The sequence below is a fragment of the Phodopus roborovskii genome, unplaced genomic scaffold (genome assembly GCF_943737965.1).
Source record: "Phodopus roborovskii unplaced genomic scaffold, PHOROB, whole genome shotgun sequence".
In the NCBI taxonomy this organism is placed as follows: Eukaryota; Metazoa; Chordata; class Mammalia; order Rodentia; family Cricetidae; genus Phodopus; species Phodopus roborovskii.
Genome location: NW_026125488.1, coordinates 64,864 through 89,137, shown reverse-complemented (window position 1 = coordinate 89,137; position 24,274 = coordinate 64,864). Strand labels below are relative to the sequence as shown.

The following is a 24,274-nucleotide window of genomic DNA, read 5'->3' as shown; positions in this document are numbered from 1 at the left end:
CTGGCAACCATGCAGCTTGGTCTTATACACACACAGCCATCACACCATTCCCTCAAGGCCTGCACATATGACAAACTGCACAATGCACCTCTCATAGGCAAAACATTCATGGGACTGAAGAGGATAACCTGTAGGTAAGATCAATGGCCGCTATTGCAAAGAGATTGGTTCCCAGCCCCACATTGGGATAGCCTGAAATCACTGTGACTGCAACTCCAGGAGATCTCTTCTGGTCTCCATGGACACACACACACACACACACACACACCCCAAGAGACAGACCCAGACAGATACATAAACACACACACAGACACACACATGGTGATAGACACACACACAAATACAAAACAGGACACACATACATAAATAGGCACACACACACACACAAACAAGTAAAAAGAAAAGGAATTATAAAATAACGAACCCACACAAAGTATAGCACAGGCATTCTGCATCCACCACTTACCAGCATCAAAGGAGCCGTCTTGCTAATGGGGACGAGGACATGGGACAGGGAACCGGAGCTGCTCTTGCCTGTCCCACCAGCTTGACCAGCTGCAGGCGTGGAGTGGTCTCAGGTGGGAAACGGTAAAACTGGAAGGTGAAATACACAGTCTGTGGCCATGGTGCTCCTGGGCAGTCCTGGGCCGCTCTGAACACAACAACAGGGAAGCAATCAGACATCCACGGAGAAGCTCCCCGGGGTGCACAGGGATAGGAAAGGCACTGTGGTCACCAAGGTTCCTCAGTCACCACCGAGAACAGCTTTGTCCCCTGGAGAACGGGACGGTGGCTATTCCAGGTGCCAAGACCTCCTGGCCTGTGTTACTCTCAGCAACGCTGGAGTCTGAGAACTGTGCACGCGGGGCGGGTTTTAACCAGCCCACAAAGCGGGGCTTCTGGCATTTACAAAGGAGGGTCCCAGCCAGAGGAATATAAGGACAGATGGCGGTTTGGGGTCAGGCACGAGAAAAACACCAGTGTTTAAGATGAAGGTAACTGGTTACTGACTCAGTTGTGGTGGTCTTAATGAAAAGGCCCCCATAAGCTCAGAGAGTGAACTGACAGGAGGCGTGGCTTTGTTGGAGTAAGTGTGACACTGAGGGGTGGGCTTTGATATCTCATATATGCCTTTGTCTATTCGGTGTTCTAGACCACTTCCTGTTGCCTGCAAGGTCAAGATGCAAGAGCTCTCAGCTACCTCTCCAGCATCATGTCTGCCTGCACTCGGCCATGCTTCCCATCATGAGGACAGTGGACTGAACCTCTGAACTGTTAGCCACCCAGCTAAACGCCTTTATGTGGTCGTGGTGTCTCTTCATTGGTACAGCAACAGAAAATACAAACTAAAATAGTCATTACACCCATATCCCACATCAGATCACCAACCACCCCATAAACGCATACGATCATTACAGGTATCAATTAACACAGAAAACAGATGGCCCTGTGCCAGCAGGCCAAAGCCTGAGCATGGAGCATGCTGGGAGAGGACCTTCAGCCTGAGGAGGACGGGGAGCGCGATGGCGGGACTACCTGCTGAAGGCAAGAAACTGCAGCACTATCTCATTCCCTTGAAGACCATCCGACTCCTCCTTCCGAGGGTTGAATCTCACAGGGTCTATGGGATTGACGCCTTCCACCGGCTGCTGGCAAGCATCAAGAATCTCAGGGAAGCCGGATGACCGAAGGAGCGCCATTGCAGCTCTCGAGAGCTGACTCCTGGAGCTGAAACAGAAAAAGCCCTCAGCCCAGGCGGTGCTGTGCACGCCTCTCTACCAGAGCCCGCTCGCTCGCTCGCCGCCGCTCGCTCGCTCGTCCAGCATCAGAGCCCCAAGGCCTCCACCATCAAGCCCTCACCTCCTGGTCTGGGCTCCCACAACAATGGGGGCGTGCAAGGGGAGTGAAGGGGAGTTCCTGCAGATGATCGACAGCAGGCGTTCCCCAGAACCGAGGCGTCTGGCTCAGGTCAGCTTCCAGGTGGGAGACCCCGGCCTCTAACACGGATTCCTGCTGAACAAAACCCAGGGCTCCAGGTGTGCAGCAGGAACCTGCCACGATGGACCCCAGAGGTGCTCAGGTCCAAGGGTTTACTGCCCGAATGACTTCTGGAGGGCAGCAGGGGTAGGGGTGGAGGTCATCAGCTCAGGGACTTTAACGGGGCAGCTAACCAATGACTGACTTCAGCATCTACCCCATGCAATGCTTGGGCCAAACTAAAAAGTAAACAGTAAATTTTTAAAGATTGTGTCTTTTATCTGTAAGTCAAGGTTAACCGGCCATTCTGTGTCTCATACAGCAACCTCTTATGTGAGTTATAAAGCAATGGGGAAGAAATCACAAGTTTCATGAGCAGGCCAGACACCTGATGTCCTGATGCCCTGGGAACACCAAATGCCAAGCTGGGCAGCAAAACGTCACATTCCGGTTTGGTCTCAGATTGGTGGCAAATGTCTAAGGTGGGAAGTCAGGCAGCACCTACCCACTCCCGTGCCCTCCCCATCCCACAGCCCACATCACAAAGAAACACCCCAAGGCCCTGTTACCCATCAGGAGGTGACGAGCTAGTGTCTAGACCCAGGCAAGGACAGGGTGGGTAGACTCACTACCTGGAGCTGGGGACCCTGAAGGGACTGAGGGGCTGTCCAGGGACCAAGGCGGGGGGTTGGAAGAGCTGCTGCGTGGAGCAGGAGACTGTGGGGAGGCCACCAGCTGGGACAGTGACAGCTGCAAGACAGGAGTTCTGGGTGAAATGCCCCGAGCATGCCAGTCAATGCACGGAGCCCCCAGCACACAGAAGCGCACGCATGGGAGAGGAAGACGACTCCTATGCGGCACCAATGGGAGTGACTCTAGCCCTTTCTGAGCCAGCGGCTGCCCTGAAATCCAGAGCCCTCCAAATTCCCTTAATTCGTGATTATAAGGAGGCCTGGAGGCCTGGCGCTGGTGCTGTGATCTCTGGTAGCGTACAGTGTGAATCCGAGCAGTCACGATGGAGGACCAGGTAAGGAGGAGAGGGCTGCACGGCTGGATGCTCACATAGCCCTCCGGATTTCGCTCCCTGTCCTTGCAGTGGACACCTCCACGGCTCTGTCCAGCTCCCTGTCCACCGAGGCTCCCCCACCAAGGCAGGGAACCACACTAGGAGGTCAATGGGAAGTCTGGGGACAGAATCTGCACCCCCGTGTCCTCAGAGCATGATCCGCCTCAGGCTCTCACCTCTGTCAGGGTAACAAATGGCCTCGACAGCCGGGCTGCTGTGGAGAACTACCGCAAGTTCAGAGTACTGAGTCTCTACAAAGTCTGTCTCCACCAGTGGGAAGTGAACGCTAACCTGAAAAGGTGGGGTGGGGCGTGTCTCTGGGCTGCACTAAAGCAAACGTCTCTAGTCACGGCTGGATTTTTTTCCAGTGCACACTTCTGAGGGATGATGGCTATCAGTAAGGACAGCTAGCCCAGAGGGGGCTCAACGGGATGAGGGCAGGAGTGGCATGCAATGGGCAGTATCCCCGGGGCACGGGAAGGGGGCTTTAGAGTCCATTTTGGTCCTCTTCAGACTGCTAGGCCAGAAGAAGTAGGAAGTGGCCTACAGACTGCACCCTAGGTCTGGCTGCCCTAAAGCTCAATTTTCAGGACGATGCTAAAAATGTCACCAGTACCGCCCAGGGTTGGGAACGTGAACCCCCAGCTCGTTCAGCTACCAACGGCCCAGCCAGGAAGAACCGTTCTTTTTGCACAAAGAGTTCTGGGTTATGGAGGTGAATGCTGGCTGAGAGGCAGCTGGCTATCCAGATGTCGTGCCAACACCAGTGCTTGGCCCATCGGCCAGCTGCTGTGTGGTGTCCGTGCCATTCTGGGAGGGGGTGGAGGCCAGGCTCTAGTGTCTCAGGCGGCCGACGGCACTGACTCAGTGAGCCTCCCGCCGAGAGAATGGGGCACTTTAAGTGTGGATGGTGAGGTCCAGGATCACTAACTGGGCAGGAAGCCACCTGGATGGCAAGTGGACCTGGGAGTCAGATGGTTGACGCAGGCTGCGGGACAAGGCAGGGGGGACCAGACATACCCCAGCCCCAGCATCTGAATGAAGTCCTTGGCCCCTGATTCTAGAATGCGGGAGAGGCCCCCTTGAGCCTGGACTTACCCCTGGTCCCACAGGAGAGTCCTGGGTCGCAGCAAGGTCCCGGGCTGCTGGCGCTGGTGTGCCTGGGGGTTGGGGTGCACAAGGGGCCATTAGCGTCTGCAGGGCCGAGAGCCCAGAGGGCCCACGATGCCTCCCACCTCATCTATAACTGGCTGTTTGCATAAACTGTGGCCAACGCAGTTCCATGGGCCTGAGACTGTACACAAGGTTGCCTTCTCATGCCCACGCCCTTCCCTCTGTAGCAGCAGCCTTGCCAGGCGTGGGCCAAGCGACCCAGGACCATGATTCCTGGACACTCTGGTCCCTGGACACTCAGCTCTCTGACACACCGTCCACTACTGGAGGCTTCGACACTCACACCTGCTGCTTGGGAGTGCCCAGCTCTGAGGTAGGCCTGACTTAGCGGTACCGAGGCTGCGAGCTGCCTGGTGACCCCAACACCACCTCCTGAGCACAGCCCATCCCCCAGGCCCTCCCCATTCACGATGCGGGCGTGCCTTTGGGGAGGTCTGCCCAGAAGTCAGGCCAGTCCTCCATTAGGTTCCCCAGAACAAGGGGGCCGAGAACAGCTGTGACCCTTCAGAGGCCAATGCAGTGTGCAGTTACCCAAGAGGCCCTCGGCAGAGGTGGCATCCTCGGCCGCTGGAACTACTGTCGCAGCAGTCCATCCAGGAGTGAGGCTGGGCTTGGTCCGTGCAGATCAGCACGGCCACGCACCATCCTACAGCCACTTCACACATGCCTCCATGGGCCTTCACCTCCACGGTCAAACTTCCTGTCAATGGGGGGTGGGGGGCTGTGCCAACGAGACTCCAGCATCTGACAGGGAGGGCTGCCTCTGCCTGCCCCCTCCCCAGAGAACCTTGCATTTTTCCTGTGGAGTGGGCCTGACTGTTGTCCCATCTCCAGCTTCCTGCCCATGCCTTGCCCGGACCACTGCACTCTGCAGTGATGGGACTCTGCTGGCTTCCAGGGGACCTTATCCCCCCTGTGGGGCCTTGATCTCTGGAGACACCCTGCTTTCTTCCCGGGGTCTTGTCCAACCCTCATGGGGCTGACAAGATGCCAGACACTCGCATAGCTCTCTCTTCCTCACAACTGCCATGGCTGAATCTCTTGTGCTTCCCAAGGTCCCCTGGGGCCCCCACAGCAGACAGCACAGGCAAAACAGCCCATTGTGTCTCTGCCTCTGTGCCACCTGCACGGAGAATGCCCAACGGCCTCCTGCTGAACTCTGGGTAACAACAAAACAAAAACTAAGGCCGGCTCTCTTGCTATTCAAGAAGAAACACAGGACACACTGCTTAAGCCCCCACACTGCAACGGCCCCCCGGACCACACACTGCCTAGCCTCTGGCTGCTTCCCAGAGGGCCCCTAGGGAGATGCTACAGCTCCCAGGCCTCATGAGGATCTGGTGGAGGCCTTGTGAGGCCTCGCGGATGGGCACAAGATGGCAGGGAATTCCAGGCATGGAAGGGGGGACAGCCAAGAAAGGGTCTCCGCCTCAGGAGACCCAAATGGCCAGACTGGCAGGCACAGCCCACGGCCCAGCTGCCACCTGGGAAGTGTTCACCTCCCACCCACTCCGGGTTCCCAGTGACCCAGACACTCCAGTCCCAGGGGCCTCTGTGAAATGAGAAAGCGGTTGCTGGGCTTTGGGGGAGCCAGAAGACAAGCCCAGCCGGCTGTTTCTCCAGGACGATCTCAGCTCTCTGAGGCAAACGTGGGTGCTGCCACCCAGCTGGCCACCACAGGGTGCCCAGCCCAGGTCCCCAGATCATCTTCTGCAGCTCTCTCCTCCTAAAAGCCTGGAGATGAACCGGGGAGAGCTTTGCTTTGCTCCCACCCTAAATGGGGACTTGAAACTCTGCAGGCTGATTCTATAAAGAGAAGAAATTGCAGGAGATGGCACCATTATCCTTAGCTAAGAGAAAGCCAGCACTTAGGCACGGGCCTGTGTGCATCCTCTGGGCGAGGGAAAGCTCGCCCGCCGGCTGGAGGCGACATCGCTGGGGCCCATTACCACTTCTCCCCCACAGGCTCAAATCTGGGTATTGTATGGTCTGTTTCTTCACGTAATTCTTTCTACTGTGACTTACCATGCAATTTTACCTCCCTGATAGAGCTAAAACAGCCTTTGAAAGGCTCTGGCAGCCCTCCTTACCTCTTACGACACCTGCTGTGAGCCCAGGCTGCTGCGAGGGCCCAACCCACACCCCAGGAGAAACACAGGCTGGTGGGAAACACACCCAGACCAAGAGATGCTCACTCCAATCATCGCCTCTTGGCGCCTCATCCCTACCTGGGGTACACCGTGCCCCCGCCCCCGGATGGGAAGCCGGATCTCTGCTACAGCACACAACTGGGCAGGAACCCCTGGGCAACGCACGGCACCCCAGGACAACATGCCTATGTGCTCATGCCTGCCTGCAGAACGTGCAAGTGCACACCACATGCCCTGAACCAATCAAAGCAAGCGCATGCATGACAGGGGTCACCACGGGGCAGGAGAGGACAGCGGGTGTGTTGGACCTGAGAGGGCAGCTAGGTGGGCATGACAGCGGGAAGTGCTGGCGACCAGACTCGCAGGGCACGCTCACTCACGGCACAATTCTATCTGCTGACCCTATCTCCTGAGGGGATGAGGCAGGGGAGCAACCCCGTGTGGCGGGGCCGGGGCTGTCGCGCGCGCGAGTTCGGTGGCTCCCTGGACAGGGTGAGCTGCAAGGCACTTACCCCACCACCGCACCCATCTGCTAGTGCGCGTCATCGTCGTCCCCCCCCCGTCATCCCCCCCTCGTCACCACGGACTGTAAAACCCCTTAATCATAGCTAGGTGCTGCTCATCACATCTACCACGGTGGCCCTGCCACAGACAGAAGGCGCCTCGGTCTGCGCCTCGGTCTGCACTAATGACAGCAGCCATAGCTGCTCACTGCTGCTGCTTTTGTGGGATTGCGGGCTCGAACGCTGGACTATAGAGTTTGAGATAGCACGGGGCTGGTCCTGGGCCTCGGGGTTTAAGAAGGGGCCTGGCCATGTAGGGGAAGCATAGAGAAACCCAGAGACTGTGGTTTCTCTTGGGCCTGGGAGCCTGGGGAGCTATGGCCAGTGCAGCTCAGTGCCACACAACCTGAGTGCACAGAGGAAAGACTACGTCAGTGGGTCCCAAGACGCCAGCATCAGCTGCTGGCCAGCTGCCAGAGACAGGGGAAACAGCTCCCTGTCCACAGCAGGCTCTGTGACCTGCCTGAGCACCATCTACCTGCTCCTGACACACACTTGCTCTCAACCGGTCTCCAAGGGCCAAGAACTGCTGTCGGTGAAATGTTCACTGTCCACCCCAGTTAAGCTGTCCGGCCTCGAGAAGCCCGCGTGTCCCCCACCTGACCAAGCAGGGGCTCCTGAAGGCCAGGCAGGAGCCTATCTATGTTCTGACCCCAATCTGAACTGTCGCAGGTCCCTTTGGGTCACTCAAAGTCCCAAGACGCGCGTGGCCTCCGACTTCTGTGCACTCTAAGGAGAGGGTCTGCTCGCCTAGGCATGCTAGAGTGGCCACAGGGCGAGACTTCCCCGGGACACACTGAGTGGCTTCCCTCCAGCCCTGGCCAGGCCGCAGCATACGTTAGCCCAACTGTGATCGCCGGACACTGTCGCTCTGTGTAATGGTACTCCATCCATGTCCACTGTCACAGCTGGCAGGTCTCCCTAAGAGAGTGGGTGTTTGCTGGGCTTCTCAGCCCTGTCGGTGCCCCACCGAGGTCGGACAAGGATGGGGACCAAGGCACAAGGCAGCGCCCCCCCGCCGGCAGCCCTCAAACTTCCACCATCGCCTTGTTAATACACAGGGACTCAGGAGGGTGGGACCTGGCGCCCATCATTGTATCACCTAGGGAGCCAATCGCCTCTCGGTGCTCAAGGCCCGTGCTGCGTGACAGCTAAGAGAGGGGCAGCGCCCTTCCCCCACCTTCGCTTCCCTGTCCCACTCACTGAATGCCTGTGGTCACCTGTGGCCAACCACAAGACAGGAGGGGGCAAAGGCCCTGGAGGAGGAGTAAGAAAGGAGAGTGGGGGCGTTGCCTAGCGACAAGCCACAGCTGAAGAAGGGTGGAGGCAGAGAGGGGGACAGTGTGACCCATCATGGAGGGGGAGGGGGAGGGGGAGGGGAGGGAGGGGGAGGGGGAGGAGAGCCTGGGGCTTAATGAGGGTGTCATCAGGTGGAAAGAGAGGTGGCAAAAGCGGGGATAAAAGGCACTGGGGACGCTTGACGCAGGGCCACCTGAAAGGCCTTTCTTCCTCGCTATCTGCGGGTAAGCCACCCTCCCTCCCCTGAGGCTTTGATCACAGGAGTGGGAAAATGGGAAACTCGGAGAAAGGGGGAGGAAGCTGACGGTAGTGAAGGCACCGGCCTCCTCCAGCTGAGCGAACTCAGACCGCAGCCCTGAAGGGTCCCTGACAGAGCCCACTCTCTCCACAGCCCTGGGTCTGGTCTCCTTCAACAAACGCAGCGGAGATCTTACTCTTACTTCTGTGTCCAAGGTGGCCAAAAGCCCTTCCCCACGCCTGTGGGGGAGCCAGGCTCCAAAGACACTGGCTGTGCTGAGGAGCTTAGCACTGTGGCCTCGGGTGGGATCTAACCACACACACACACACACACACACACACACACACACACACACACACACACACACACGTCCTGGAAACACGGCAGTGCGCGTTCTCGATGACCTGCTTTGGAACTGCCTTCAGATCTACTGAGCAAACAATCCAAAATGCTGTTGCCACCAGAACACTCAACAGGAAAATATGGGTCAAGGAAATTCCAAGTTTCCTCAAAAGTGCAGCCTGGGCGCCCTCCAGTGGCTCGGCGCTTGCTCTCCCGTTGTGGGTGATGAACAGACCTGTCTCTCTGTGGGCTTTATAGGAAAAATAAAAAGGATGATGACCCACACGGGAAAGCCCAGACTCCTCACTTAAAGTGACAGCCACATGTCATTAATATTCCCAGAGGAGCTGTGTAAGCCGGTATGACTCGAGGTCTGCAAAGTTCCCCTCTCGGGTCAGATACTACTAGATGCTTAAGTCTCTTACATTGGGGTCTTGGGAGGCAATGACTTCTAAGACAGGAGCAGGGTGGAGTGGTTGTATTAACAGGACGTGAGTGCAGCCATAAATTCAAATTAAATACGCAAACAACACCGGGTCTCGTCCACACAGTCACCGAACCACACGCACCATGCCACTTGGATACGGAGCCCTTCCTGATGCCTACGGAAACCAGAGTGGGCGCTCCTCTGCAGAGACGGGCAGCAGGTCTTTTCTTAAAGACCTGAGAGTTCTGCTTCTTCAGAACTCGAACTGCTGCTCTGCTCGTGTCCCACAGGCAAACACCCCCTGGGTCTCACTGGGGAGACTGCTGAGCTGAGATCCTCAGGGCAGGCTGGCAGGCAGGCTCTGCCCCATCCCACAGCCACCCTCCCTCCCCTCCCCCATCCCACCCTGTTCCTCTAGCCGCAGCCCACCCACCCATTCCTCCCTAACCACATCCATCCATCCATCCGCACAGGGGCTGCTGAAGGCGGGACCCCGCCGCTGGGGTCTGTGCTTTTCAAGCTTAGTAACTAGCAGCGGCCGAGAAGGGGACAGACTGAGAGGCAGTGTGGCCCACAGGTAGGGAAGCTGGGCAGAACTGCCACGATGGAACCTCATACAGCCACCAGGGCCTTCCCATTGTGCTGCCTGAGTCCCGACCCTCTCTGGGGACTTCGCTGTGGAGAGCAGACCTGGACCCCTCACCACATACCCAGAGTGGGTGTGAGACCCCAGCCCCACACCCCCCCCCCCCCCCCCCCCCCCCCCCAGCCTGCTGCCAGCGGCACGGAGGGTAGCACAGCAGGGCGCTGATCACTACCTCAAAACTCTTCTGGAACAAAGTGACAAAGCTCTGTTGGGATTCCTAAATCCAAGGATTATCCTGGAGTGCCAGAGCTCAGAGCAGAGCAGGGAGAAACTTCTGGCAAGAAGCCCGGTTCTGCAGAGAGCAGAGCCCAAAGGAGGGGAGAGCTGCACACTGCACGGGGACGGATGGGGTCAGGGGCATCGGGGGTCCTGGGCCCCGCCACACCTAACGTCATGCCGGCTCAGAGACTTTCTATCAGAAGAGCCAATGAGATTCTTTCATTCCTTTCTTTCATTTATCCTGCAAATAAAGCCACTCCTGGCTGAGGAGCAGGGGGTGTTGTGGTTGTGGTTGTTGTTGTTGTTGTGTTGTTGTTAATTATTGACTACTAAAAGGTCATGGTGCTGGGAAGATGATTCACTCGGTGAGCTCAACCATGAAGAGCTGAGTTCAAATCCCCAGCACACATGCAAAAAGCCAGGCACAGCTGAGTATCCAGTGCTGTGGAGGATGGAGGCTGGAGTACTGGGCTTTACTGGTCAGCCTAGCTCCAGGGTCAGTCAGAGACCCTGTCTCAAGGGAGTAATGCATCGGACAATGACACCCTCCTCTGCCCAAACACACGACTAATTATTTATTTATTCATTTAGTCATCCATTCATCCATCCATTCATTCATTCATCCATGCTCTCCACTAAGCTCTGTGTTACCAGCTCCATAAACACAATATAAAACTCGGGGGCAGGAAGTAGAGAGATCGCTTAAGTTACTAGCATGCTTCGCTCTTGTAGAGGACCCAGTTCAGTTCCCAGCACCAACAGCAAGTGGCCGGCCCCCAACTGCCTGTGAGTCCATCTTCAGGAGACGTGACACTTCTGGTTACTATCATCACTGAACTCACATGCACCACACCCACACACAGACATACAATTATATACATAATTAAAAATAAAAATAAAATCTAAAACAAAAACTATACTCAAGAACAGCCAAAGCCAACAGCCAGGCAGTGGTGGTGCACGCCTTTAATCCCCACACTCGGGAGGCAGAGGCAGGCAGACCTCTGTGAGTTCAAGGCCAACCTGGTCTACAAAGCAGGTTCCAGGACAGTCAGGGCTACACAGAGAAGCCCAGTCTGGGGGGGGGGGAATCTAAGAACAGCTGGGGACATTCTGCTATTCATGATGATGACAAGGGTACAGTTATCCTCTGCGCCTGTCTGCTGTGCCAGCCATTAGAGACTTGGGTTCTGCATACGCCACCTCTGTCCCGTTATGTCATAGTCCACTTTCTTGGAGTTTATAAAGCTTTGCTTTTTTAATCCATCTGGAAGTGTGTGTGTGTGTGTGTGTGTGTGTGTGTGTGTGTGTGAATGTATACACGATCGCATGCATGACATGAGTTACTCTGCAACATTTATGTGAGTGACAAGAAGCTAGGACTGGAAGTTTACATTCTCTGCATAACCAAGTGTGCCAGCACCATCTACTGGCTGGTCTGTCCTGACTCCCTGTGGTCAGCCGGGTGACTAACTGCTCCCACTGAGACAGCCACACCCTAATCCACAGGAGCAGCTGGTGGCTAGTGAGGGGGCCCGGTGACTAGAGGCAGAAGGGGCAGGGGAGGGGCCAAGCAGCCACTAGATGTTGGTGAGAGGGAGGAAATGGCTGCTCCATGAAGCCCGCGGAAGGCATGAAGCTCTGCTCGGCCCAACCTAAGTGTGTGAGACCCACTGTGGGTGTGTGACTTCTAGAGCAGTGAGATCAAGGACACATGCTGCTTTAAGTCACCAAGTGTTGGCCAAGTTGTAGCAGCAGCAAGATGCCCACAGTCTGTGGGTACAATGCACTCTGGGCAGAAATCACAAGCTAAGACTCGGCTCAGTAAAAGGGAGAGCACCGGGAATGTCTCCAGGAGAGCTTGCACAGGCCTTACACCAACAGTGGGGGAGTGAGCTGGAGAGGAGGAGGGTCGACTTCTCCTTGTAGGTAGACATTATCTTCCCACCCACCTGAAGAAGGAAGAGGAGAAGACAGGGGAAGAGGGCAGGGCTGGGCAGAAGAGGGGAGGATTGAGGAACAGAGAGGAGGGGAGGGGAGGGGGAGGGGAGGGGAAGGGGAGGGTGATTTGAAGAACCCGAGCAACAGGCAACAAAGGCAGAAGTCCTGAGTGACCACCAAATGTCGAGAGAGAGGGAACACGGTCAGCACGCTGGACAGACACACCTGTTACTAACAGGGCCCAGAGTGAGGACCACAGCTCAGGATGGCAGAGGGGCCTCCCAGGCCCCAGCACAGGACCCACCAGGAAGTAGACAGACAGACACAGCAGGGAAGACCACCAGGAAGAAGAGATGCCCATGAGGCCGCCAGCTGACCTCATGTCCGATTTGGAGAGCACGGCCAGAGGGTGTGAGGGTCTAGTCATCTGGGGTGGGGGGGGGGGAGTCAGCCCTACCTGGTCAGGCCCAAACCAACACCCAGTTGAAGAGCAAGGCGCAGACCATCACACTGTCCTCAGAGCGTTAGAACGCCTATTAGACTCGCAAGTTCTCACCCCCCCCCAGACAAGAGAGAATCCCAAGTGTCCACAAACCAGGCAGAACCGTGCAGAAGGCAGAGGGCAGAACCGTGCACGTTATGACAGGCAGGGGAGCGAAGTTACAGGGACAGGGTGACACAAAGTTACACGACTCTGGCTGCACCCAGGGTTCAGACCACCACTAACCACAGTGTCCCAAAAGAGAAAAACTAGGGGTATTCTTAGCACAGATAGGGACACCCACTGCCCTGACCCCAAGAAGGTTCAACACAGACACACCCCATCCAGTGTGGCTGTTCGGTATCGGTATCTGAGAGACAAACAGGAGAGCGAACTGACCGAGACGTACCGGTTAGCCAGCGGGATCATTGAAAGTCTGTAAGGCTGTATTCCACATGAAATGAGGATTTCTTCGGGAGTGACTCCAGCAGAAAGTGCACGTCTGCCGCCCACCACCCAGAGGCATCCGGCAAACTTCTTGGCAGCATCCCAAGTACAGGGGATGCTGCTCGGCAGACTCACTTACATAAGATGGTCCACTGACGTGGGCTCTGTGGGAGCAACCCTCAACGAACGGCCTGCTAAGCACAGAACCCAAACTAGGAACTTCAACTGCTCTGCAGAGGGGAGCCTTCAACTCGCTGCCACCAAATGGTTAGGTTTTGGTTCCTGCTACTAGGCATTCCGGAAAATCCCAAAGACCGGGGAAACAGAGGTCCGCATAGCGAGCTGTATGTAGGTCAAAGCGGTCAGTAGGCCACTCACCTATCAGGACCAGGCCCCACACACCAGAACCTCAATGGGCAAAGAGTTTCCTATGCCAGAACTCAGGCACCGAATCAGGATAGAAAACCAGTCAAAACTGCCCAGATTATCAGGGGGCTGGGCGGGGAGGGCAGGGACAGGCTAGGAAGGCACAACATGTCCTCCATGGCCACACGGCATCCCCCTGCTGTTGGGCAGCCAGATTGCAGGGAGCACAGCAAGAGGGTGGGAGCACAATAGGATGGGAGCACGACGGGAGGAAGGGAGCACGGAAGGAGGAGGGGAGCACGGCAGGAGAAGAGGAGCACGGCGGGAGGAGGGGAGCACGGCGGGAGGAGGGGAGCACGGCGGGAGGAGGGGAGCACGGCGGGAGGAGGGGAGCACGGCGGGAGAAGAGGAGCACGGCGGGAGGAGGGGAGCACGGCGGAAGGAGGGGAGCACGGCGGGAGGAGGGGGAGCAGGGCAGGAGGGGGCAGGGCAGGGAGGGGAGCACGGCGGGAGAAGAGGAGCACGGCGGGAGGAGGGGAGCACAGCGGGAGGTGGGGAGCACGGCGGGGAGGAGGGGAGCACGGCGGGAGAAGAGGAGCACGGCGGGAGGAGGGGAGCACGGAGGAAGGAGGGGAGCACGGCGGGAGGAGGGGAGCACGGCGGGAGGAGGGGAGCACGGCGGGAGAAGAGGAGCACGGCGGGAGGAGGGGAGCACGGCGGGAGGAGGGGAGCACGGCGGGAGGAGGGGAGCACGGCGGGAGGAGGGGAGCACGGCGGGAGAAGAGGAGCACAGTGGGAGGAGGGGAGCACAGCTAAACGAGGAGGGGAGCACATTGCCCTGCTCTATGGATTCATTCCCGCACCCATCCATCTGGATCAGAAGGGCAAGGCCACCTGTGTCCAGTCCCTTACAGCCCTCAGTTAGCAGGAGACAGATCTGCTCCAGAAACCCAAGCCACTACTCAACACCCACATACGCATCTTGCTGTCTGTGCACGCCATCCTGGCTCCACCACAGGCTCAGGCCCGGGCCACAGAGAAGATACTGGGCCATTTAAGCTCAATGACAGTAATGGTTCTTCAACCCCGCCCCCCCACACGCCTGTGGACCTGTCTCTCACCGGGCAAGGACTGAACCTGTCTCTGTTGGGGGCCATGGCCACTGGCACCCCATTATGACCCATTCCTGGAGGGACATCCCCAAATCACTGGAGGTCAACAGTGTCTCAGCGCAAACAGAAGATCGACAACACCAACCCGAACCAACACGCAACCAGGGGCTGGCTGCCAGCACTCCCAGCCGGCCTCACATTCGCAGGCCCCACGTTCGCAGGGCGCCCCCGTGAAGCGCCCTTGATGAAGTCACCCTTCACCAACAGACACACGCTTGCTTGGGGAGCTGCTAAGTAACTGGAGGCGACAAACAGCTGGGCCACACATTATCGTGCTGTCCAACCCCACATCATCATCTTAAGGGAAACCAGGCAATTAACTCAAGGAGCCATCTGCGGCCATTACCCTGCAGGGCTGAGAGAGGGAAGCGAGCGAGCAGCAGGCTAGAGTCAGACCCCTGGACTCACCTGAAGGGGACACGGGGATCTTCCTGGAGGAATGCCGCTCTGCCGTGGGGCCATTGACTTGCTGCTCTGTGGGGATGTCCGGACTCAGCGAGAACTGGAACTGGATGGTTCCTGATTCCATTTGCTTCACCTGTGATGGTGACAGCAACGATGCCATCCCTCAGTGGCACTCCCCCACCCCACCCCCGTCGATGACTGGCCAGTACAACTGCCCCCGCCCTACGGCCCAGACTCCCTCAAAGAAGTTTAAACAAGAGAGCAAAGACTCTGGAAGACTCTGGAAGCCGCGTGTTCTCAGATCATAAACAAGTAATTTTCTGGGATGAAAATCAGTTGTGGCATTAAAATCCCAGGAGACTGTATTATCAGGGAATGACATTTACCCAAGAAGTATAGTTTAAGGTACTTAATAAGCCACAATGTGTGTGTTTTTAATTAACATGTGATGTTGACTTACTTGCATAGCTGTAGCCCTGTGGGTTTTAACCCCTGTGCAGAGTCACATGACCTGCCCATCCCTCCCTCGGCTGGTCCAAGCGGCCACTGCCCGCTTCTCCATAACTAGGCTGGTCTCCTTGAGTGTCGCGTGAACACGGTCATGCAGCAGGCAGCCCTCGAGGGTGGCTGCCTCGCTCACTGGGTCATCACAATGCTCATGAGCATTGACCACACTGTGAGTGAACACACACGTGGACAGTCCACGCCTTTCATGGCTGAGTCGTGCCCTATCACACTGATGTACCAGTCCATCCATCCATCCGTCCACCCACTCACCGGGGACGCATGGTTAGCTGCCAGTCTGCAGGCTGTATCCATCCGTCCGTCCGTCCATCCATCTGTCCATCTGTCCGCCCACCCACTCACCGGGGACACATGGTTAGCTGCCAGTCTCCAGGCTATGTCCATCCACCCATCCTCCCACTCACTGGGAACGCATGGTTAGCTGCCAGGCTGCAGGCTGTACACAGAGGTACCCACAAATAGCACAGCAGTGGACAAATTCCTGTGTGAACCGGTTCCCATTTCTCTGGGAGTTGGCTCCCAGAAAGTGACTCTGTAGACACTACATTCTGTGAGGATTAGAATAAAAATTAAAGGAAAAAAATCTAAGCCGTAGGGGCCTGAGAGATGGCTCCACGGTTGAGAGCATTGGCTGCTCTTGCAGAGGACCCAGGTTCGGTTCCCAGGTTTAGGCTGTTACAGTTTGAATCTGAAATGCCCCCCATGGGCTCACGTTCAGAGCTATCTTAAAGGCATGTGGACCTTCACTGGGTGGGGCCTGGCTGTTGCAAACCGGTCACTGGGAGCCACCTTTGCCCATCACATCCACCCCCAACTCTGGCCGGCTCCTTCTACCTCCTCTTCCCCCAAGCTAGAAGTCTAAATCAAATCTCCCCCCCCCCCGCCTTCCCGCTAGGATGCGCTGTAGTCCCTCTGACGCTGTGAGCCAGATAAGCCCTTCCTCCCTTGTTTCTGTCTGGCATTTACAAAACTAATTGTAATTAATGTGGTATCTTATTGTTAATGATTTCTCTAAAGGTTTTAAGTATAAATTCCCACCAGGGGTGGTGGTACATACAGGCTTGTAACCCAGCACTCGGGAGGCTGAGAGGTGGGTCGCCACCAGTTTGAGGCCATTGCGGTTACACAGTGAGACCCTTTCTCAAGTAGGTAACTAAAAGAATTAAAATGAAAACTCATCAACTCATCTCCGGCATCTCATTACCCTGAGAGGACGGAATGCAGTTGCTCTCTTCCAGACGCCCCTGGCTCCTTACATTACGCCTAGAAGACCTCACAGGATACAATGTAACATAAAGCCGGCTCAGCCCTCCTTTCTCCGCGTTTCCTTCTGTCTAGAGAAACTCAGCCAATGCCACGCTGCTCCCCAATTCCCTTCCTCTGGTTCCCTGGGAATGCAATGCCTGTGCTCTGGTCACTATTGACGGGTGCAGAGCCCTGGGTTCTGAAACCTTTTGTTTTTCCCCACTGGCCCTTGTAGCTTTGGGGAGGGAGGCCACCACGATCCGCATCAACCATTTCTCTGCAGACAAAGAACCAACCACTTTTCTATTTAGTTCTCGCCGATTTCACATTGTCTTGCTGAGGTCACTTCCCATTCATCTCTGAGCTTTGGCGGAGCTTCCCGGTATCTAGGTTTGTGTCTCTTGCCCCGAGGTTTCCTGTCATATCTTCAGAGTTGTTTCCTGCACCAGGCACCCTCCCATCTCCTGGGGATCAGGTGCTGACTCGGGCGCGCGCGCTGGACTCGGGCGCTGGACTCGGGCGCTGTCCCACTGGTCAGCAGCGGAGCCCAGCCTGCTGCTGCCAATCTGCTCCTTCAGCTCAGGAGGCCCCAGCTCTGCTGATTGATCTTCAGGTTCACAGACTTCAGCCAGAGCACACCTCGTGAAGATTTTCACTTTGCCCTTTCAGTTCTAAAATCCCCATCTCGCATCTCCTCTCTCTCCTCGGTGGTGTCAGAACCTGTGTGCCTGGGCATTCCCACGCCGGCTGCTTTAAGATCTTTGATAACCGACTTTTTACCACCTCAGTGCTGCTGTCTACCAAAGGCCTCTTCTCTACCTCGGCTCCTGGTATGCAAAATCCCTTAGATTATATTGCACTCCTTTTAAAGATTACATTTAGAGTCTATGGCTGCTTTGCAGTTCATGAAGAAAGAAAGTAGATATTGTGCATCAGTGGGATCAGGGCTCAGGTCCCAGCTTCTGGCCACAGTTCCTACGGGCAATGGTGTCCACCCTAGTGCTCCTCTCCACGCCCACACAGTGCCCGTATGCTCCTCCAGTGGGCAGCCCCAGGACTGGACAGTGTCCGACCCCCACATAGCTCAGGTCTCAACCCCCTGGGCCTGCTGTTTAAGTCAGGATTCACACTGCAGCTTGGGGTAAGCTTACAACATTAAGCAACTCTGCAGGTTGCTTTCAAGCTCCTACGTTGTGAGCACTGCTCAGTTCCCCGGGGACCCTTTGACTTTCCAACCCAGCCTGCGGCTGTGTGCATCGTACCCGAGGGCAGGCGATTTGTAAAGAGGACGGGAGTGTGAAAACGGCTAACGTCCCCATCCATCCGTCAGCTCAGGAACTCAGGGCGTGATGTCTACGACTGATAAACTAATGGCGTATTTCAAAATCAAAGGTAAACTCACTATAAATCATAACCAGGGACTGAAAGTGCCAGCTTCTGGAGACATAAATACTTTTTAGAGGATTATTCACCCACGGGAAAAAGACAAGAAGAGGAGAGCCGGGCAGGAGATGCGGCCTTGAGATATCACCTCACTGCACAGCAGGCTGTGGCGTAGTTGCTGGCATGACAAACCCTAAAAGGTGCTTCCCAGAAACAATGTCCTTGACTGACAGCCGCCGTGAGCCCATGGGCTCAGGGATATTCTCCCACGTCTCCGGGTGCAAATTCAAAAGACAGTTGCTGGACACAGGAAGGGCTGTGGAGCTGGCTGGGGAGGGCACAGGTAGGTGATGCACACTTTGATTCCAGCTGGTCTCACTTGGCCAGCGTTGGAGCCACCAGAAAGGGACACGAAGAAACCATGGTTCTCTCCCGGTACAGGAGTGGAGGCAGAGCCTGTGCCATCACACTCAGCACTCTAATCCGCTCTGCCTGCTCAAGGTGCAGGTCCTCAACCACAGGCGTCTGTTCTGACCCCAAAGCCTTCAGCAAGATCTGCAGACATTTCAGCTGCCACAATTGGGGGATGCTACTGACACCTAGTGGCAGAAGATGGGGATGCAGCCAAACACCCTCTATGACAGTCCCCAGCAAAAAGTTACCTGGCAGAAATGTCAGCAGTTCTGGGGTCAAGAAATGGAATTCAGATGTGGTGTTCTTCGTGGGAAATGAAAATGTCTGACACGTGTGTCACCAAGCAAGTCAAGCTTTCGAAATGTTTATGCCTGACACAGTTCACACAATCAAAAAGGGAGAGCAACAAAGTGGCAAGACAAGCTGTAGAGGGAACAGACATTTACACCAGATGGAAAGACAGAAAGAGACAGAGACAGAGATCCAGCCACAGAGACAGGGAGAGACAGAGAGAGACAGAGACAGAGAGCCAGCCGCAGAGACAGGGAGAGACAGAGAGAGACAGAGAGCCAGCCGCAGAGACAGGGAGAGACAGAGACAGAGAGCCAGCCACAGAGACAGGGAGAGACAGAGAGAGACAGAGAGCCAGCCGCAGAGACAGGGAGAGACAGAGACAGAGAGCCAGCCACAGAGACAGGGAGAGACAGAGAGAGACAGAGAGCCAGCCGCAGAGACAGGGAGAGACAGAGACAGAGAGCCAGCCACAGAGACAGGGAGAGACAGAGACAGAGAGCCAGCCGCAGAGACAGGGAGAGACAGAGACAGAGATCCAGCCACAGAGACAGGGAGAGAGCCAGCCACAGAGACAGGGAGAGACAGAGAGAGACAGAGAGCCAGCCACAGAGACAGAGAGAAACAGAGAGAGACAGAGAGAGCCAGCCGCAGAGACAGGGAGAGACAGAGAGAGACAGAGAGCCAGCTGCAGAGACAGGGAGAGAGAGCGTGCACGACATACAGAGAGAAAGGCACATATAGACACACACACACACACACACAGGGGAAGAGGGGAGGAAGGAGGTGATTAAAAAGATGGAGAGTGGGGCAATGGTAATGGCTTCGAGGTTTCTGATGGTGATTTCATAATGGAGGCTCAAACCAGACCATATGGAAACCCAGCAAAATATGGGCCCATAATGAGAGGCATTGCTCATAACAAGGAAACCGCACAATCAGCTGCTCCCTGACACAGGTCCCCAAAGCGTCAGCCAGATCGTAAATGACAACACTGGAAATAATAGATGCAGCCAGCATCAGCACAGAAGTGACACTGTGAAATGGCGGCCCCTTTACCTGAGAAAGAGGCAATGAGTGCGAAGGCTCCGTGCGCTGCTGAGACAGCCACATCGCAGGCACCACGGGGGGGGGGGGGGGGCTCCTGCCATACCCTAGGGGCCAGGGTGGCCCCAGACATCTGCCAGAGCCAGCCATACTTCCAAGCCTGTCCATGGTGCCCTGAGTCACTTGACTTCCAAGACCACAGGATGGGGGATGCCATTCTGTAAATCTGTTTCTCATACTGGTTAATGAATAAAGCACTGTTGGCCAATAGGAAAGGAAGATAGGCGGGACTAGGAGACAAGGAGGAAAGAGGAAGTAGGAAGGAGGAGTCAAGATGGAGAGACCGGGAGACCAAACGCAGGCCCCATTCCCCGGGTAAGGAGACCATATGAAAATACATAGATGAACAGAAATGGGTTAATACTTAAGACAGAGCTAGCCGATAAGAAACTAATACCTGGCCAACAGCATTATATCAAATACAGAGTCTCGGTGTGTTAATTGGGGCTGGTGCGGCGGCGGGACAAGACCAGCGGCGGGTGGAAAAACCTTACTCCTTACAACCACAACCTGGGTGGGGTGGCGAGGGTCACACACGCACCCTTCAGCCTCTCCTGACCTTACATGCTTTCCAGGTTGGAGCTCAGAGAATGTCACAGCGAGCAGCAGCCTTTTTAACCTGACAGTTGCTGCGGACCTGCCACCCCACATCCAGCTGAGAGCCGTGTGTGCTGGGTCTAAAGTCCGAGATCCCTGCCTAGTTCTCGCAACACTCACCATCCTGGCAAAAACCACACAGAGTCCTCCTCTGAGGCACCAACCGCAGACACTCCAACTGCGCAGGAGAAACTCCTCCCAAAGTATGCACAAAGTGTACAAAATGGTCCAGCAAGGCATCCAGAGATGGATATGTGAACAGGGCAAGGGAGTGAGCAAACCCCAGATGAAACTGGCTCAGCAAGCACCAAGGGCACACTCTGGGCACAGAAAGCTGTGCTCAGGAAAGACTGGAGACATACTTGTCAATCCGGAGCCTTAAAGTAAGTGAACTCAGACTCCGTGGGTACAATGCTTTCGGTAGGTGTGAAGACCGAGTTCAATCCTGGGAATTCACATGAAGCTAGGAGTGGCAGCACGTATCTATAACTGGGGAGGGGGGGAGGGGGGACACGGGTGGGCCCCTGGGGGGGGGGGCACTGTCCAGGCATGCTAGCTCCAATCAGCAAGCTCTAAGTTCAGGTGGTATCACACACACACACACACACACACACACACACACACACTCGCTAGAAGCACGTGAGAGCCACACTTCCGAAGTACTCACCTCTTCAGAGCTCATGCTAGCTGAAGGCACCTTATAGACCAGACAGCGTGAGGGGTTCTGCTGGATCCCACCCTGAAGAGGCAGAGTCACCTTTCCTGAGGTCGCTTCCAGCTCGGGGTTCCAGACAGCCCAGCGAACCATGTGCATGCCTGCCAAGCTGGAGATAGAGGTGGACGAGCCTGCCTGCAGTGCAAACAAAGCACAGCCATAGGAGTTACGGCAGCAGCCATCGAGGTGGGAAATGAGTGATCACACATAACCTTTTCAGCTCAGAGTTCACAGTACAAACTACCGGTCCTGAGACCGGCCACGCTTATATCCCATCAGGCTTCTCCTGTGGCTCAGGGCCACTTTACACACCGCCACTCCTCCGAGACCTTTCCACAGACCCACGGAAACTTGCTGAGTGCTAGTCAAATGCATCAGGGAAATCAAAGGATGGAACCTGAGTTGCAGAACAGAAGCTTTGCACCAGGGCCCCAGGCAGATGCGGCACACTCACCAAATGGCCTCTGCTACACTAAACCACAGCCAAGCTCAAGGGCCGACCGAGCTGAACAACAGTGACCCAGCCCCTGCTCCTGGGATGGGACCCTGCCCTTTATATCCATGAGAGGAAACCCCCAGACCAGGGGTCTTCACTGCTGTCTTGCTAAGCAACTGGACCTCGAACTGTGCCGACCAGCAGGGCACAGGAGGTCCCTCCCCACAGTCAGGCCTCAGATGGTGGGTCTAGGTGCTGCCACGATCACATCCCTGCCGGGTTTAACGGGATTTGGGTTCCTGGCCACCGGGTGACAAGAAAACCCTGAAGTATAAGCAAAGAATCCAGGAAGTGGGAACTTTAGCATCAGACTCTACCACATGGGGTGGGGATGTCCCGGCCTCCGCCCTGCCCTGGCCTCCTCCCTGCCCTGGCCTCCTCCCTGCCCTGGCCCCCTCCCCTGCCCTGGCCTCCGCTGGAAGGAGCTGGGTAGCTGCAGGGCGTCAATCGGTACTGGTGACAGATCCACTCCCCTCAGCGTACAATCACTACACATGGAGTAGGAGCACTCGCCAATAAACGCCAATAAAACACCCTAAACTCAGCAGCAGCTGGATGGCTTCTGTAAACAGCCGCTCAAGGCAGGATCAAAAAATAAAGCAGGGATCCAAGTGTCCGTGCGATTGGCGCAACGCCTTCTGGCTTCGTTTCTCGAATTAGGTGAGCCTGACATCTAATTTTCCAATTTCACGGTTCTCCGTGGTCGTTTGGTTCTCGATCAATATGGATCTATTCCGTGTGGAGTATCTGTCAGTTAGATAAACGCCAGCTTCTCCTCGCTTCTGTCTTTAACAGCGAGGGATGATTTGTGAGCTACTGATCACTTCTGAGACCCCGGCACGATAACTGGGGGCTGGTGGCAGCCGGCTCCACACATCCGCCTGGCTCAGAGGCTCCTGCTCAGGCCTGTTCCCAGTCCTCAGTACTCACAGCCAAGCACGCGCCTAGTGCAAACCCGAGTTCTCATGGTTAGGGTTAAAGGCTGGCGGGTACCACAGTGCAGGAGAGGCAAGGAGACAGCCTTGGGAATATAGGACAACCCCAACTTAAAAGTAAAAATAAAAAGAGATTACTGACTTCTTTTTTTTTCGTTTCTTTTTCTGCCAAATTTAGATGAGAATTCACGCAGCCTCAAAAGAAAAAGGGGAAAGTCCAAGGTGCTCTGAAATTATCTGTTTTCGTTTAGACTTTTGACTGTAGCAAACAATATAAAAAGCCAAAGGAGAGCAGACAGGTCGTGAGCCAGGGTCAACAAAGCTACAGACAGAACTCTGAGCCTGACCTCCGGACACTACAGCCCAGGGCAGCCGGGGGCTGAGTGGTGGCTCACAGGACATCTGTCCCATCCTGCTTCCTGTGCAGATGTGACTGGCATCGTGAGAGATGAGCTCATCTGGGGTAGCCAAGCTACCTGGAAGCTGGCGACAAGAATGGGAAAGAGATCTAGGGTAGAACCAGAGATAGACATTCAGGGACAGAGACAGCCATGGGCTAATGGACCAGAGAGGAGATGGACACCGAGGAAACCGAGGACCAGAGAGGAGATGGACACCGAGGAAGCAGAAGACCAGAGAGGAGATGGACACCGAGGGAGCAGAGGATTAGCCTGCAAGAGCAAGGGATGGACCTCGCCAGAGGAACATGCCTGCCACACTTTGCTGTGCCCAGTGGAGCTGACTGGAGCTGTGGCTTCCAGAGGTGTGTGACAATAAACTCTGCCACTCTAAGACAGCGGCCCCACACTCCTCCCTCGGGGGCTTTATCTCCTCTGACGTTTGCGGAGGGCTCTTTTCTACAGCCTAGGTCACCATGCCCGCTTCTGAGCATCAGCTGCTGGGCCCTTCTGCCCCACTGGCTGAGACAGGGGTAACAGTGGCATCCTGTCTGGGTAGAGAGGGGAACACCCAGACAGTGCTCACACTTGCTGCCCCTGAGGCCAATTCCAGACACAGGGATGAGCCCAGAGAGATGGGAGCCTGGATGCAGGAGGCCACATCGAGCTCCTGGGTGGCTGAACACAAATCAAGTAGCCCAACGGCTATGGTGGATTGCTCTCTGAATGCTTCCTTCATCACCCCAATCACAGAGAGAAGACACAAAACGCAGAGAGAGAGAGAGAGAGAGAGAGAGAGAGAGAGAGAGAGAGAGAGAGAGAGAGCTGTGCTGGGAGAAAGCTGTCCGCACAACACTTGCCTAAGTTTGATCTCTAGAACCAATGGGTCAGGGGAACCACATGGTAACCCATCCTTACAATCCCAGGTCTGATGGGGTAAGACACAGAGAGGGGTCCCTGGGGACTTCTGTCCTGCCAGCCCTACCATTTGGGGTTCCAGGCCAGCAAAACACACACGCACACACACGCACGCACACACACGCACACGCACACACACGCACACGCACACGCACACACGCACACACGCACACACACACACACACACACACACACAAGTCACAGCTCGCACCCAAGGAATGGCAAGGTGTCCTCTGCACACAAAGCAAGATGACTTAGGAGGTTGTCACATGTCTAAGGGAGGTGACATGAAAGCATGGGGCACTGTGAAGGCCACAAGGCCACTGCGGAGGCCACAG

At 55.8% G+C, this 24,274-nt stretch overlaps 1 protein-coding gene across 1 annotated transcript in view; it reads right to left on the bottom strand.

Annotated features, from left to right (window-relative positions):
* Positions 1-466: 466 nt before the first annotated feature.
* Positions 467-24,274, bottom strand: part of LOC127215598 (nephrocystin-4-like) — a gene marked incomplete at its 3' end in the record, with an annotated part of 52,417 nt that continues 28,609 nt past the window's right edge. The window contains 11 exon segments of the mRNA XM_051176001.1: positions 467-490; positions 493-543; positions 546-652; positions 1,537-1,728; positions 1,861-1,901; positions 1,903-2,010; positions 2,607-2,666; positions 2,668-2,727; positions 4,142-4,203; positions 14,916-15,045; positions 21,142-21,324. Coding sequence (XP_051031958.1) covers positions 467-490; positions 493-543; positions 546-652; positions 1,537-1,728; positions 1,861-1,901; positions 1,903-2,010; positions 2,607-2,666; positions 2,668-2,727; positions 4,142-4,203; positions 14,916-15,045; positions 21,142-21,324 — 1,018 coding nt within the window.